Below are 16,422 nucleotides of genomic sequence, written 5' to 3'. Positions count from 1 at the left end.
TAATATCTCGTTGACTGTTTATTGTAAGCACGAAGGTGCCTGTTGAATGTCAGGGGCCCGGGCAAACGAGCTAAGGCTTTAACACAACCTTGACAGTCACAACGTGAAATACTGCACTTTTTCTTAATCTTCGGACTAAAAAAAAAAAAAAAAAAGCCTTATTATTATTAACAAGTAGTTCCACTTTTTTTTTTTTTGTAGTCATCTTATGTTAGACAAATAAACAACCATATTTTTGTTTTCTTTACTAACTCGTGTAAAGCTGTAACAAGTGCATTAGAATTGTAGAGTTAGAGAATTAGAATTGTAGAGTTAGAGTTAGAATTGTAACAGCCTTTACTAAACATTTTTTTTAACAATTTAATGAACAGAAATAATAGATACAAAGATGGATAAATGTTCAATTATTTATTGAATATATACAATTATTGTTTAAAATACATCAAACAATGAGAAACACTTTCAAAGGGATTGATTTATTTTCACTCATAATGCCAGTTCAACAAAGTCTTTAGGTCAAACCACTTTCACTCTCAAATACTTGCATTGACAAAGCAAGAAACTCAAATGACTTGTACAAGTAAACAACATTTCTAAATAAAGGGTTACAAACTTAATTATGAGTTGATGTAATCATCATACAATATCAACTTTACAATGGTTAACAACACAGACCAATTTACCATCTTTTAATCATAATATCTAAATATTCATGTTCAAGTGGATCAATGAGAATGTAGATAACTCTGTCAGTCCAAATGAACAATTTTTTGTTGTCTTCTGACTCTGGCAACAACTCCCATCTAATATATAAAGCAGAAAGTAAGGCGTATGTATGTATGTATGTATGTCCCTCATAGAAATCAAACCATTTGACCAATCTTGATAAAACTTGGCAAAAAATGTTCCTTAGATCATGGCGGAAACCATAGTGTGTGTTTAATGTTCCTACCACTACCAGAGACCCCTAAAAATAGACAAAAGGTACCTAATTCTATCTCTAATTAAAAAAGAAACTTTTTAACAAATCGGGTAAACCCGTTTTCACTCTACTTTTGATTTCGTGGCAAAATAAAAAAATGTGAAGGGAACATTCTCCATGTTTAACATAGATCTAAATTCAAACCAGTAAATCAGCAGGTTGCCAGTAAGCTATATATATATATTTTTTTAACTTTATAGCTGTTTCATTATCCCAATTGAAAACAAAAACAATAAAACAACTTCAATGCTCCTGAAACAAAGATTACTTCAATTTTTCTGTGGCTTTTCGTTTTAAACTAAAAGATAGCAAAATAATTCTTATGAAATAATGCCTTTGTAAAAAGCAAAATGTGGCAATATTTGTTGTTTTAAAGTATATTAAACGAGACAATGGGATCAGACAAACACTGATATCTCACTGACATTTTCAGAGATTGTACAACATTGCATGTACATGAGCATGTCCTCATCTCTGACAAATATGTTGATGTCAACGACCATTTTAATATTTAAAAAAAATCTTGATTAAAAATTATATGCCAATAAAAAAAAAATATGGCTCTAGCAATTAAAAAAAAAAAGTGAAATTATTACACTATTCTCAAGTTTTTGAAACAAATATATACTTTCAAACTAAATTATGACACAGCAGATGAGTACAATTGTATTACTTTATCTCAAAGTAAGAAGGCTTGTTTGAACACTAAACCACTATGACTAGCACTGTAGAACAGGATCTCAAAAGTAAAAAGGATTATTCTATGACTGAACAGTACAGCACGTGTCCATTTATGTACACCTGATCATTTCAACCAAAATGTAAAGATGTTCTCAGTCTCCCAGGATCTTATCACAAGCCAAGAGATTTCCTAACTGTTACTTTGGCGATTTCTTCAAATCCCTTTCTGTCATCTCTCCAAGTCTTAGCAGCATCAACATTGGCAGCACTCTCATCATTAGGCTCTGTAGAAAACAAATGAACAGCAAAACTATGTAACATTTATTTCAAATATTACATCTAGGTTATTTTGTACCCAAAACTACAAGAAAAAGTGGGTGTTTGGAGTTTCCAGACAAGAAGCAAAGAAAAACTAAATAGCTCAACAATAAGGCAAAGAGACTAATAAGAAACTCATGCAAAACAAATCTGATTCAGGTCCAACCTAAGCAAGCTCCATAGCAGTTGGTATGAGTGAGAGTTTTGAGCTTAGAACTAAAAGAGTGGAATTACACAGCTTCACTAATAGTTCCTCAATGATGGGTCATTAAATGAAAGCTAGAACTTCTTTGTGAAATGATTATTAAATCAATTTTAGATCCAAAAAGAAAAAAGTAGTTTTTGAATATATTCATGTTGGTAAGTTGATAAATCAAGGTTTTCATGAGTTTATCCTTGTGTTAACACAATTTGATGTACTAAAATATATTTAGTGAAATGCAGTGATGGAAACAGAATCTACAAAATTTTTAGGAAATTTTCTACACCTACATTTTATAACTGGTACAAATGTGGTGACTTAAATAAAAAGTTGCTGAATTCTTTTTAAATTGTATAGAATAAATCATATTTAATCTTTTCATACATATTAATTACACTTAAACTTAATTACAATAAACTCTCTAAGCTTCTTTAGGAAAATGTAATATTCAAAATGGTAACCAAAATGCTAATCTATAATGCCTGGGTAATTTGTTTTATATTGGCAAAATTTTAGTGAACATACATGCATCAAGAGCATGACTAACCAATTTTCAAATGTGCTGTCTGCTATGAATCATGTGATTATGTCTTCAAGTAGGAAACTTTGAAACTGACCCAATATGCACTTTTGATAAAAGAAGATTGAGCTGTCAGCCACATGCTAGATTCCAATGAATTCCTTAATGTTGTGCTTGCAGAGGGAACTACAGAGATGCCTATAAATGGGACTTCAGAACAACAGATATCAATGAGAATATGTAAAAGGAAATTGCCTCAGATTGGAAAACATTGAGTAAGATTCTGCATGCTGGTATAACGCTTAAGAGCAACAATGCTAAGGAGCCTAAGACAGGAGAAAAAGAAGAATGGTGCCATACTGCAGAATTATTTCAATGCACAATCTGCATCAAAATTTGTTTACTCCAAAATTGGCCAGTTTCCTCGCAGTAAATTCTTCCTTAACTCAAGCAGAAGCTATCAACACCATTGACTCAAATATGTGTATGCGCCTTGAGACATATTTAATGTAAATTGAACACACATTCCCCGCTCTTGTATTTTGAGAGAAGAGGATTGCAACCTTAATGTTCTCCAGCGCTTAAGAAAATAAATGAATATTAAAGTCACTTTTAACAACAGTGGAATCCTGAAATATTCTTAAAGTACATAAATGAGATTGAACTGAATAAGAAATTGTAATGCAGTGTGAAAAATTACTTGGGTTAGGTTTTACAGAATGTTTTAATGTGTTTTGAATGTACATTGGTATTTGCATTGTCAACAAGCATGACCTGGCCTAGTTTGTCCCATAGTATCTTTAAACTGTAAACCAAATCAAAGCATGAATCAAGTCAAAATAGTTCTCACCTGCCAACATGCTAACAACTGACAATAAAATTTTCTCTACACTTTGCACTGGACTCCACCTCTCAGCACTTGTTTCATAACCCATGGGGTCATCTCCAGGTGCATGAAGTATGGAAATACAAACTCTACCATCTGGATAAACTGAAATTAATATGTTCATATTTTTTAAAAATGTTTATTCTTTTATAATCAGGTAGCATGGTTGAAAATAAATTATTAAATTTATATAGCACATTTTTCATGCGCAGTGCACTCTGGCCCAATTTCATTTCTAAACATGTGGGTGTAGGGAGTATCTTGGAAAAGGTTTAGGGTCAAGCCAAGTGGTTTATGCCACTCAGCCATATGTTACACTCAGTTTAAATATGTTATTATTTTATTTTGCTAGTTCAGATAGGTCTAATAAAAATAATTTAAATATATAGAAAGTGCTAGATCAGGATCTACATGTGAATGCTTTATAGTCTCTAGTTACAACAAAAAATCATATTTTCTCTTATCATTAATGGAGTAAGCCAATAAGTATTTAGTCATATATTCATCTAGTTTAGGATGGGGGTTAATACTTGTGCAAATCAAAGAAAAACATTCCCTTAGCCCAATATTTTGTTAAAATAATTGAAAGATATATTGGGCTAGGGTTCATGAGCCTTGCTGTCAGACATTTCTTTCATGAAATATATTAATTTAGATTTCAAAATTATAGTTCATTTGTAGTTGGTGAGGATTTACAGTTTATATTTTATATGTGTATGTAGACTTCATTGTTAAGATAGTGAATGTGTCATAAATAAATATTTAGAAGAGCTTGATATAAAAGAAATTACTGGTCATTCAATTTGCAGAGATAAGGAAGCCTTGTATAAACATTTTTCCACACCTAGATTTCTAATTTTCAATTAATCTCATAGGCATATAGTTTCAAGATTCAAAAGGAATAACAAAATAGCATTGAACTAAATAGCTTTGTATGTTAATATATCAAAGAAATCCAAATGTCTTTTTCACTATCATTAGTTAGCAATTGACTTAAAGATGTCATTAAATATTCTAATGGAAGAGCAGGACATTTTAAAAAAATATGAAAGTAAATGAAATCAAAACATTAGATGAAAATTTTGAAAAACATTAAGTGTGTTCTCTGCATGTACATGTATGTTTTTAGTATTTTAGTAAGTGTCATCTCTGGGAGTCTTATAGTTTTTCTTTACATGTCTATTAAAACATGAATTTTGAAGGGGGAAAAAAAATGTTTTAAAAAATGTGTAACTTTCTAACTATTTAGGCTATATGCATAAATTTGGTATCCTTGGTCTTAGAACCAAATTAATTTAAAAATAAGCTATATGACCATTTTGAAAAATTAGCTTTGAGTACCTAATAAAAGTTGTGTAATTTCTCAGAACCTCTATATGGACCATACCCATTAAATTATTTTTACATCTTTTCTCAGCTCACAATTCAGTAACAATAAAAGTATGGTGACCGGTCATTTCATCCCCAATTAAATATTTTACTTTTTTCATTGTTTAATTGTGATGTTAAGGCTTTGACTTTAAGCCCTCATTTCATCTAATATATAAATATGATTATGTAGAATGCTTTTTGATATTTTTTCACATGTTACTAATTTGTTTATAGTGTTTCCTCTTCCACTTCACACTCTTGATGAGAAATCTTATAATATATTGTAAATCTTGGTGTGTACTTAGCTATAGCGCTTCCATTGGATGTGGGGGTTGTAATATTATAATATTATCCTGCGCATGATGTAATGATGAAAGGCTAAGGTTTGGTGGAAGTAGTAAAAACATTTGAAAGATTAAAAAGTGATTAGAATCATTATGACCATGCCGCTGATAACTTATCATCAAAGGCCAAGATGTGGTGGAAGTACAACCATGTTTCACTTTATTTTATTTTTCAATCGCTCTTTCTTGAAATAGGGCGCGTCATTCTTAGCCTTGAAATAAGGTTTTATTTTTATTTTTCTAATAAAGGCTGATTTCACCCATATCAGGATAACACTTTTTTACATTACCTGTATATTTATACATGTTAAATTTTTATAGTTTATTTAATTGTAATTTTATTCTTACCTAATATGTTACACTTTTTGTCATTTAAATAAAAAATGAATATATTAAATATTCCTCATTTCATGATTTTTACAATTACTAATTGTTAGATAAAATGTTCAGATGATGAAAATAACAAGGGATGAAATGACCAGGGGATGAAATGACCAGGGGATGAAATGAACGGTGATGAAGTGACCGGGGATGAAATGACCAGGAACCAATAGTATCATGAATCACTTACATACAGATTATATTTTATTTATTTAGCTGAGAAAAGTATTACTAAAAATACTTTTAAACTAAAATTAAAAAAAAAAATGAGAAAAAGCCTCAAACTTAATATGAAGCATTAATAAGAGATTATATACATATATATGTATCATATTAAATAACAAACACTACAGAATGGCAAAAGGTAAAGATATTTATTTTGAAGATTACAGGACCTTCAGTGAGTGAAGATGTACTATACATTAAGTTAGGAGAGAATTTACTTTGCAAATGAAACAGTTATTCCAGGCAATGCAACATGTTTTAAAAATAAGCAAAATCCAAGGAAAAGACATTATAAAAATAGCTAATCAAATTAAGAAATGAAAAAATTACAATAGTGAAATAATCACAACTTACTATTTGGATGAAATATATCACAGCTAAACTTCATTTTAGGAGGACCTAAAGGATAATCAGGTGGAAACGTTAATCGTGCTGGAAATACTCCCCCTTCAAAGCATGTGTCCTGTGGTCCCCTAATAAAACAGCAAAGATATAAAATACTTTATTTCTGTATTTAAAATAATTTTTTAAATATTTTACTAAAACTGCTTTATTTTAAATGAAACCTAAAAATGATTGGTATAGTTACATAATCAAAGCTTCCCATTCAAAAAAATTTTCTTCATCAACTGGACCAGCAATAATACCTTCAGGTGGATTCAATGTTAATTCTGAGGAGAAAAAAACGTACATCATCATTTACATCAAATGGAAGAGAAATTTTAGTCTTCTAAAAGCCCAATAAATAAAACAAACACATTCTGACAGAAGACTAGATATGTCAGTTTAGTCTAGTATAACATTATAAAGAAGTATATATATATATATATATATATATATATATATATATATATATATAATAATAACAATAATAATAATAAGAAGAAGAGAACAAGAGGTTCTCGAGTCTACTGAACATCTGCTGTACTGGGATAGGCCTATTCTGACCGACAAAACTGTAGATTTCAATCGCCCGGATCTGCTGTTCATCGATAAAAAAGAAAAAACCGCTACCATTATCGATATCGCCGTACCACTGTCTCATAATTTAAGAAAAACTGAGATAGAAAAACAAAGAAAATATGGGAACCTAGGCTTGGAGATTAAGCATCTATGGAAATTGTCCAAAATAACAATATACCCCATTGTTATATCAACCGAGGGGATAATAAAAACTGACCTCACAGACACCTTCAAGGCCCTTAACATTCCTAGGAACATCTTTGTTGCCTGTCAGGGGGCGGTACTGCTGCAGACCTGCCTAACCCTAACCCTGCCACATCACCAGAAAATTCCTCAGTGGAAACTATTTTCTCTTTAGCGAAACTCGACCCTGGCAGCGCCAGAGAATGACTACTCGTTCATTTCTAACATAATAATAATAATAATAATAATAATAATAATAATAAGGCTTGTCTTCGAGTCCGAAGATTAGTGAGGAATGCAGTATTTCCTGTGGCTGCGCAGCCCCAGCTGTGACCTACATATTTTGCCACAACCAAGGCAAGCATAACCATTATCCGCAGGTGGTCCATTTAGATTTTCTTTTTGCCATCTGCGTCCGTCCTCAGCAGCGGACTTTCTTTCGGTCTCAAATGTGTATCCTGCACCTTTGTGAGTGACCTCCAGCTATCTCATTCTAAGGCCCCATGCAATCAGGTGCTCTCTTCTATGTCAGCTAAGGCAAGTTGGCGCCTAAGCTGGTCTTTGAAGCGTTTCTGTGGGCCCTCTTATAATAGTACATCTGATCAAATTTGTTATTGTAGATATTATACGTTAATGATACCCCAATTTCTATCATAATACTGCACTGTGTTATTCTTAATATTCTTGCCACCTCCAACATCAAACATGAATTGATTATCTATTGTTTCTGTTTTGTTTTTTTTACATTGAATTTTATTTAATGTATCATAGATTTTGTCATGTAAATAAAAATAAATATTTTAAATATTGCTGATTTCATAATTTTTTACAATTATTATATGATAGATAAAAAATCAAAGGATGAAATGACAAGGGGATGAAATAATCAGATGAAATGACTGGAAACTGACAGTTTATGAAGACAGAATAAAGAATTTTAAAGAAAAAATGTTTCTCCTTTTAAGACTTACAACGCCTATTAACGTAGAAGGAAATATGCTTTACTAATCTTTCAAGTGGCCGAGCTGCTGTGTGGACTAGCATGTGATTAAAGTGTTCTTCTTTAGATATAATATATGACAATAATCTAGATCTAAATTAAAATATAGAGACCTAGACTTTGATTTTTTTTACTGTTCTTTTTGGAAACAGAAACAAAGTAGATGGATGGTAATGTGGTATGCGCTCTGGACTGTCACTTTGATGTTCTTGGTTTTGAACCACTGGCACTGCCTCCCCTACTAGAGGTTTGGGCTAAGCTTGAGGAAGATATAAATTAGACATTAATAATTATCAATTCTGAATGAACATAAAAAACAGTAGAAAATCAGCTCTATGTCTATGTTAGGCACTTCTGCGCTGTGTCTTATGCAGATAAGTCACACAGAGGTAACTCTAAAATAAAATCAATAACATGGGTGAAACGCCAACAATATAATCTAGTCAACGCTGATAGTGAATATTGAATTAGAAGTTTATACTTACAAAGGGAACTGTCGAATGTCATTAAGCTAAATCTGTACGTTCCTAAAAAAAAAATAAAAACCTGCCACTCTCTATAAAGCCATCCAAAGTAGTCAGTTTACATTTCGCTATTCTTCCTAAAATCCTAGCCTTGTTCTTTTCTATGTCATTGTCTCTACTAGATTCTAAGTCTAAATGAGTAAATCAAAATTTTTCCTTTCTAAATTCTATGATTATGAATAATGAAACAAATAAATATTATATATAACTCTAGAATCTAGATTGAAGATATTAATTTAATAATTAATTAATTCCTAATCGTGCCATAAAATATATATAAGCTTAGCTGGCTTAGATCTAGATCTAGTACTTACGTTTATACTCTGCCATTAATCTCTTCAAAGCAGAGCCTGCCATGTCGGCATAATATAAAAATAGGGTCTATCACTATCACTAGTATCACACTCAGAGTCAGTAGACTCAAGACTGTCACTGAGTCTGAGTCCTGAGTTGAGTAGTCTAAGTCTAAAGTCTAACTCTAGTCTAGGTTACCGTCTAGTAAGACTAGTAGTAGTAGTAGAGAGAAAGATAATGGTATAGATGTAGATCTAGATCCCCAATTAAAAAAATACAGATGTTTCACACGGCCACACCACAGCGACTACATTAGTTTATTATCTCTATTATTTTGACTAGACTCTAGATATATCTAGTCTAATTATCGAACCTAAGCCAGTTCGTTTCGTCACTGGCAAGAAAGATAACTCCTGATTTTAGTTTGTATTCATTTCATAAAAAGAAAAACCAATAGAAAATCTAGAGAACCTAGATCATAGACTTATAGTATATATAAGTCTATGACCTAGATATATAGAGCTACAAGTTGGTCTACGAAACAAACGCAATGAGATCTAATCATGATCTAATCAAGATAATCTAGTTGCACATAATAATTTAAAAAAAAAAAAGACTATTGTATAGAAAAAATAGTTTAATAAGTTATAATTTTGAGATAAAACAAAACCAAATAAAAAAAAAAGTACTCAGAAAGACACAAAGATAAAGACACATTTCTTATTTCATATGTCTGTATAAGTTGTTGCAAATTCATATAAATGCTCCTTCTTCCCTAATAGGCCTACCTTTAGAGCATGGAGCGGGTTGCTTGAATCAGCCATAAAAAAACCACAAAGATTTAGCACTGATTCGTGGAACTGATTAACGTGCATAACTATAGACTGACACATAAAATGCGGCAGAAGTAATCTCTTTTGAAGTAACGTCTGTAATCTATAAGAAAAGTCACTCTCTAGAATAGGGCCTAAGATCTAGGGTTCACAATCAATACGATTGAATGTTTATGGACGTCATGAGTGTGAGTAGTGATTCCGTAATACTTTATATAACATATACTAATAAGACTTGTTTTCGAGTCTAGAGTTAATGAAGAGAGCAGTATTTCATGGGACAAGGTGCCCCAGCTGCGACACAACATATATTGCCATACTCAGAGCAGACATACTTTGTCCGCCGGTAGTCGATCTGTATTTTCTTTTCACCGTCTACGTCTGTCCCCTGCTGTGGATTTATTTTGATCTCAAGTGTGTATCCCTAGACCTCAGTAAAAGATTTTTAGCTGTCTCTTTCCGAAGCCGCCTGCAGCCAGGTGCTCTCTTCTATGTCAGTTAAAGCAATTAAGCGTGCCATATGCGTATTTTGATTAGATATACAATTTTATTGGCCTATCTAGAATCTAAATTTCTATTTACTAGAATCAATTTGCCTCTTACAGATCTATATAAACTAGATCTAGATCCTCAACTAAGACATAGGCTATAGATCTATAATAGCTAGTCTTATATATCACCGTAGATGATGTAAATAAAGGTAATCTGTTTCTGTGGCCCACGGTTACGAAGGTATCATAATATGACCTACACAACAATCCACCAGGCTATATAGATCTAGCCTCAACTGCTGTAAGAGGAAACAACAGGCCCAAAAGTTTCCAATACGAGTCCCGCAGGCGAAGAGAGCCCCTTCAAATACCACGTCAACTTTTCACACGACTTTTCTCAAGAAACCGTTTCAAAACAGAACTCCATTGTTCAGGCGGGCTGGCAGAGTGAACTCTTGTTCGATATGCTAGACTAGAGTTTAAAGAGCCTCCGGCTCATATCTTCACATTGGAGGCAACTTAAGAATCCTGAAATTCAAAATTCCAGGATTCGAACCCGAGACACTTCGCTTTGGAAACCAACCGCTATACATCTCTGTAGGGCAATGAAAAAAAAAGTTTAATAAGTTATAATTTTGCGAGGTAATGAACCTGTGACGCCTACGAGTTATTAAACATGGCATAGGGCATGGGCGTATAAGCCTAGGGGCAGGGGTTCACCCCACACACATATTTTACACATTATTATCTATGTGTGTGTGTGTGTGTACAGCGAAGAGAAGATAAATTAAAAAAATATTACCCACCCCAATCCCGAAAAACAAAAATGTCCTGACTACGCCCATGGCTTGATCGATAACGATTGGGGTTCCGTTTTGACTTGGAAAAAAATGTTAGATCGAGACTTAGCTTCTAGATTTAAGTTTTCGCCCATTCTTTTTAAAAGCCCCCATAAGTCACAGGTCGTGACAGGTGTATCTAGATATCTAGATCTAGATGCTAAGTATTCGTTTCTCTTTTTCGCAACTAGGCCCTAGGCCTAGCTAGACTATTTCATTTTAAGATCTAGATTTGATAGACTATACAAGACTAGACTTAGATTATTTTATAGGTTAATATTTTCATTATTTGATCAGTGGGCCTATAGGTTCCATGAACAGTAGTCTATTACAAACAGACACAGACACTAAAGAAGACATATAGCCCTAGATCTTTCTAAGTCCAGACTTTTTTTTTTAAATGCCATGTCTCAATTTTTTATTTATTTTTTATTCGAGACCCAATTTATTTAGATCTAGATCTAAAGTCTAGACTTGAGATGTAGGGTTGATAGTATTCGGGGGGGGGAAAAAAGGTGTAAATCTAGATCTTTGGATCCAAATACTGAAATACAAGACTTAAATATCCATTTGTCACAAGAGAAACTGCAAGGAGAAGTCAGATATCTAAAGTAGCCTATAACGAGAAGAAAATAGCGAGCACACTGCGTTGGTGGAAAATACCGGATGGGCGCGGCTGAAATTATCGATCGACTTGGGCCGTGTTAAGTATGCTTGGTTTTTCTCTACAAGATTTAAGTTTTGCACGGTTTAAATGTATTCTAATGGTACGTAGATTTGAACAAGTAAAATAAAAATTTAAAAAATCGAAGATGGCCTTAATTGCGCCCCAAACGTCTTTTGCTTGTACTTTAGTCCAGCATGGTTTTCTATAGTTATTGTATTTTCTTATGTTACGAAGGCATAACTATCTTTACATTTTATGTATATGTTATGTTATACGCTAATAATAGTTTAATTTTTTTCCCTTCATATATAGGCCTACAATAAGTTATCTAATCATCAATTACGCGTGGATGCATGTAAGCGTTTCTAGCCTTTCTTAATTGGTAGATAGTCAAGTGGAATAGTAGAGGGTTAACACGGTGAATACAAGAGTTAATCCTTGGGTTAAGCGGATGTCCCTATTTTTTCTTCTTCTGTGTTCTTATTTAGGCCTATTAAGTTAGAGGTGGTTTCCAAATCCATACAGTTTTTCGTCCATAATGGTTTTTGGTGCCATTACCTTGTTCGAGCCTCTGGATAAAGAATGAAGATTTGAATGGCATGGTTTGCGTTCTCATGCGACACTCCAAATGGGCCTGTTTTGCTAGATCTAATTTTCAGACATTCCACATGAGCATGTTTTGCTAGATCCAATTTTCAGACACTTCACATGGGCCTGTTTTGTTAGATCAAATTTTCAGACACTCCACATGAGCATGTTTTGTTAGATCAAATTTTCAGACATTCCACATGAGCATGTTTTGCTAGATCAAATTTTCAGACACTCCACATGAGCATGTTTTGCTAGATCAAATTTTCAGACATTCCACATGAGCATGTTTTGCTAGATCAAATTTTCAGACACTCCACATGAGCATGTTTTGCTAGATCAAATTTTCAGACATTCCACATGAGCATGTTTTGCTAGATCAAATTTTCAGACATTCCACATGAGCATGTTTTGTTAGATCAAATTTTCAGACATTCCACATGAGCATGTTTTGCTAGATCTAATTTTCAGACATTCCACATGAGCATGTTTTGCTAGATCTAATTTTCAGACATTCCACATGAGCATGTTTTGCTAGATCAAATTTTCAGACATTCCACATGAGCATGTTTTGCTAGATCAAATTTTCAGACATTCCACATGAGCATGTTTTGCTAGATCAAATTTTCAGACATTCCACATGAGCATGTTTTGCTAGATCAAATTTTCAGACATTCCACATGAGCATGTTTTGCTAGATCTAATTTTCAGACACTCCTCATGAGCATGTTTTGTTAGATCTAATTTTCAGACACTCCACATGAGCATGTTTTGCTAGATCAAATTTTCAGACACTCCACATGAGCATGTTTTGCTAGATCAAATTTTCAGACACTCCACATGAGCATGTTTTGCTAGATCAAATTTTCAGACATTCCACATGAGCATGTTTTGCTAGATCAAATTTTCAGACATTCCACATGAGCATGTTTTGCTAGATCAAATTTTCAGACACTCCACATGAGCATGTTTTGCTAGATCAAATTTTCAGACATTCCACATGAGCATGTTTTGCTAGATCAAATTTTCAGACATTCCACATGAGCATGTTTTGCTAGATCAAATTTTCAGACACTCCACATGAGCATGTTTTGCTAGATCAAATTTTCAGACACTCCACATGAGCATGTTTTGCTAGATCAAATTTTCAGACACTCCACATGAGCATGTTTTGTTAGATCAAATTTTCAGACACTCCACATGAGCATGTTTTGCTAGATCAAATTTTCAGACACTCCACATGAGCATGTTTTGCTAGATCAAATTTTCAGACATTCCACATGAGCATGTTTTGCTAGATCAAATTTTCAGACATTCCACATGAGCATGTTTTGCTAGATCAAATTTTCAGACATTCCACATGAGCATGTTTTGCTAGATCAAATTTTCAGACATTCCACATGAGCATGTTTTGCTAGATCAAATTTTCAGACACTCCACATGAGCATGTTTTGCTAGATCAAATTTTCAGACACTCCACATGAGCATGTTTTGCTAGATCAAATTTTCAGACACTCCACATGAGCATGTTTTGCTAGATCAAATTTTCAGACATTCCACATGAGCATGTTTTGCTAGATCAAATTTTCAGACACTCCACATGAGCATGTTTTGTTAGATCTAATTTTCAGACACTCCACATGAGCATGTTTTGCTAGATCAAATTTTCAGACACTCCACATGAGCATGTTTTGCTAGATCAAATTTTCAGACATTCCACATGAGCATGTTTTGCTAGATCAAATTTTCAGACATTCCACATGAGCATGTTTTGCTAGATCAAATTTTCAGACACTCCACATGAGCATGTTTTGCTAGATCAAATTTTCAGACACTCCACATGAGCATGTTTTGCTAGATCAAATTTTCAGACACTCCACATGAGCATGTTTTGTTAGATCAAATTTTCAGACATTCCACATGAGCATGTTTTGCTAGATCAAATTTTCAGACACTCCACATGAGCATGTTTTGCTAGATCAAATTTTCAGACATTCCACATGAGCATGTTTTGCTAGATCAAATTTTCAGACACTCCACATGAGCATGTTTTGCTAGATCAAATTTTCAGACATTCCACATGAGCATGTTTTGTTAGATCAAATTTTCAGACATTCCACATGAGCATGTTTTGCTAGATCAAATTTTCAGACACTCCACATGAGCATGTTTTGCTAGATCAAATTTTCAGACATTCCACATGAGCATGTTTTGCTAGATCAAATTTTCAGACACTCCACATGAGCATGTTTTGCTAGATCAAATTTTCAGACATTCCACATGAGCATGTTTTGCTAGATCAAATTTTCAGACATTCCACATGAGCATGTTTTGTTAGATCAAATTTTCAGACATTCCACATGAGCATGTTTTGCTAGATCTAATTTTCAGACATTCCACATGAGCATGTTTTGCTAGATCTAATTTTCAGACATTCCACATGAGCATGTTTTGCTAGATCAAATTTTCAGACATTCCACATGAGCATGTTTTGCTAGATCAAATTTTCAGACATTCCACATGAGCATGTTTTGCTAGATCAAATTTTCAGACATTCCACATGAGCATGTTTTGCTAGATCAAATTTTCAGACATTCCACATGAGCATGTTTTGCTAGATCAAATTTTCAGACATTCCACATGAGCATGTTTTGCTAGATCTAATTTTCAGACACTCCTCAAGGGCATGCGATAGATACAATTAACATGTCTCATTCTGTTATTTTCTGTTCAGAGGCGAATTGTTATTATTATTATTTTTATGTCTTTCATCATAGCTTAAGTTAAGCATAATTTTTACTGAAGTTTGGTTGAGAATATATGGAGGTAGCCCCTGCCCATGACTTTAAAAAAAAAATATTCTTATGATTTATTTCTAGACCAAAGTTCTCGAAATAAAAAGAGTAGCCTATATAGATTTACAGATTCTATATTCATAGATTCAAACATTACATGTCTACGGATTCGAACAGATTTTTTTCTCTGATTTTCATTTTATTTTTTTGTTGACACGTCAGTTACAAGAATGAAACAAACTTAAAACTTTTTCATCCGATGTAGAGCAAGAATGTGTAGATTTTTGTTTTATTAAAAGATTTTGTTTCAAATATTTAAAACCTCGAAATAGCTTTTCCATAACATATTAAGGATGTGCGCATATTTGAATTACCGATTTGAAGGTAACTAATAGTCACATGGCTAAAGCCATCCTATCTCAAGTATGTAGCCGCACGTATGTTGTGCATTGCTTGAAATCAAAATATGAAAACAAATTTGACTATGAAACTATACACTTACACTTAACTACATTGACTTCACGTGAGGCTGCTGATGCCTCTTTTTGCCCGGAATGTTCTTTGACAAGCTGGAGCCTGTATGAATTACCATGTCTCTTTTTCTGTCTCTATACAGAGAGTCTCGCGCTATTGTTTCCACAGTGACGTCACAGTGCTCGGTAGTACTCTGTATTCTTTTTAGAGACAGTCTATAGTTAACGCTGGAGTGTCTTTGAATGACTTTTATCTTAGAGACAGTCTATAGTGACTTAGAGCTAGGCTAGTAGCCATAAGAATTCTGCTAGTTTTTAGATTTGATCCATCTTTCACATTTTTGTCTTATAAAAAATATTTCCTTGAGTCCTGTGCGAGGCCCCCACCTATCGGAGGCTGTAGACGACTGCCTAGTTTGCTTATGCCAGGCTTCAAGACTTGTTTCTATATGAATTTAACTTATTTGTTGATTTAGATATAGATACAGGACGATTTATAATTCATTGCGTATTTTGCTATCTTAATTTTTGTTTTTTATATTTCATTTGGGGTCACCTTATTCACTTTGCCTAGGACACAAAACCAACACTCACATGTGTCACATCACATCATCTTTCATGCATTCACTAGAGTCACGTCAACACTCATTTGTGTGACGTCACGTAACGCTCACTCAAATCACGTCATATAACCTTTCCTATATTCACTTGTGTCACGTCACAAAACCAACACTTAGGATACTTTTGTCACGTCACATGACCAACACTTAGGATACTTTTGTCACGTCACACCGTCACATGACCAACACTTAGGATACTTGTGTCATGTCACATGGCCAACTCTCACTCAAAGAACGCTATA

General features: G+C 33.4%; 1 protein-coding gene across 1 annotated transcript; it reads right to left on the bottom strand.

The window, feature by feature from the left end:
- Positions 1 to 393: 393 nt before the first annotated feature.
- Positions 394 to 9,285, bottom strand: LOC106078611 (ubiquitin-conjugating enzyme E2 G2). The gene is made up of 5 exons (XM_013239536.2): positions 8,895 to 9,285; positions 6,500 to 6,581; positions 6,265 to 6,383; positions 3,554 to 3,694; positions 394 to 1,947 (listed from the first exon to the last, which is right to left on the bottom strand). Exons 1-5 carry the CDS (start codon positions 8,935 to 8,937, stop codon positions 1,835 to 1,837), a joined length of 498 nt encoding a protein of 165 aa, XP_013094990.2. The 5' UTR covers positions 8,938 to 9,285; the 3' UTR covers positions 394 to 1,834.
- Positions 9,286 to 16,422: the final 7,137 nt, after the last annotated feature.

Source organism: Biomphalaria glabrata, chromosome 16, assembly GCF_947242115.1.
Source record: "Biomphalaria glabrata chromosome 16, xgBioGlab47.1, whole genome shotgun sequence".
In the NCBI taxonomy this organism is placed as follows: domain Eukaryota; kingdom Metazoa; phylum Mollusca; class Gastropoda; family Planorbidae; genus Biomphalaria; species Biomphalaria glabrata.
Note: the sequence above shows the minus strand (reverse complement) of the source record. Positions and strands in the feature narration are given on the sequence as shown.

Coding starts and splice junctions, on each gene's coding strand:
- LOC106078611 (XM_013239536.2), bottom strand. CDS start 8,937: ATGGCAGGCTCTGCTTTGAAGAGATTAATGGCAGAGTATAAAC. Junction 6,384..6,499: donor GAATGGGAAGCTTTGATTAT/GTAACTATACCA, acceptor CTGTTTTATTAG/GGGACCACAGGACACATGCT. Junction 1,948..3,553: donor AGTTGTTAGCATGTTGGCAG/GTGAGAACTATT, acceptor TGTTTTCTACAG/AGCCTAATGATGAGAGTGCT.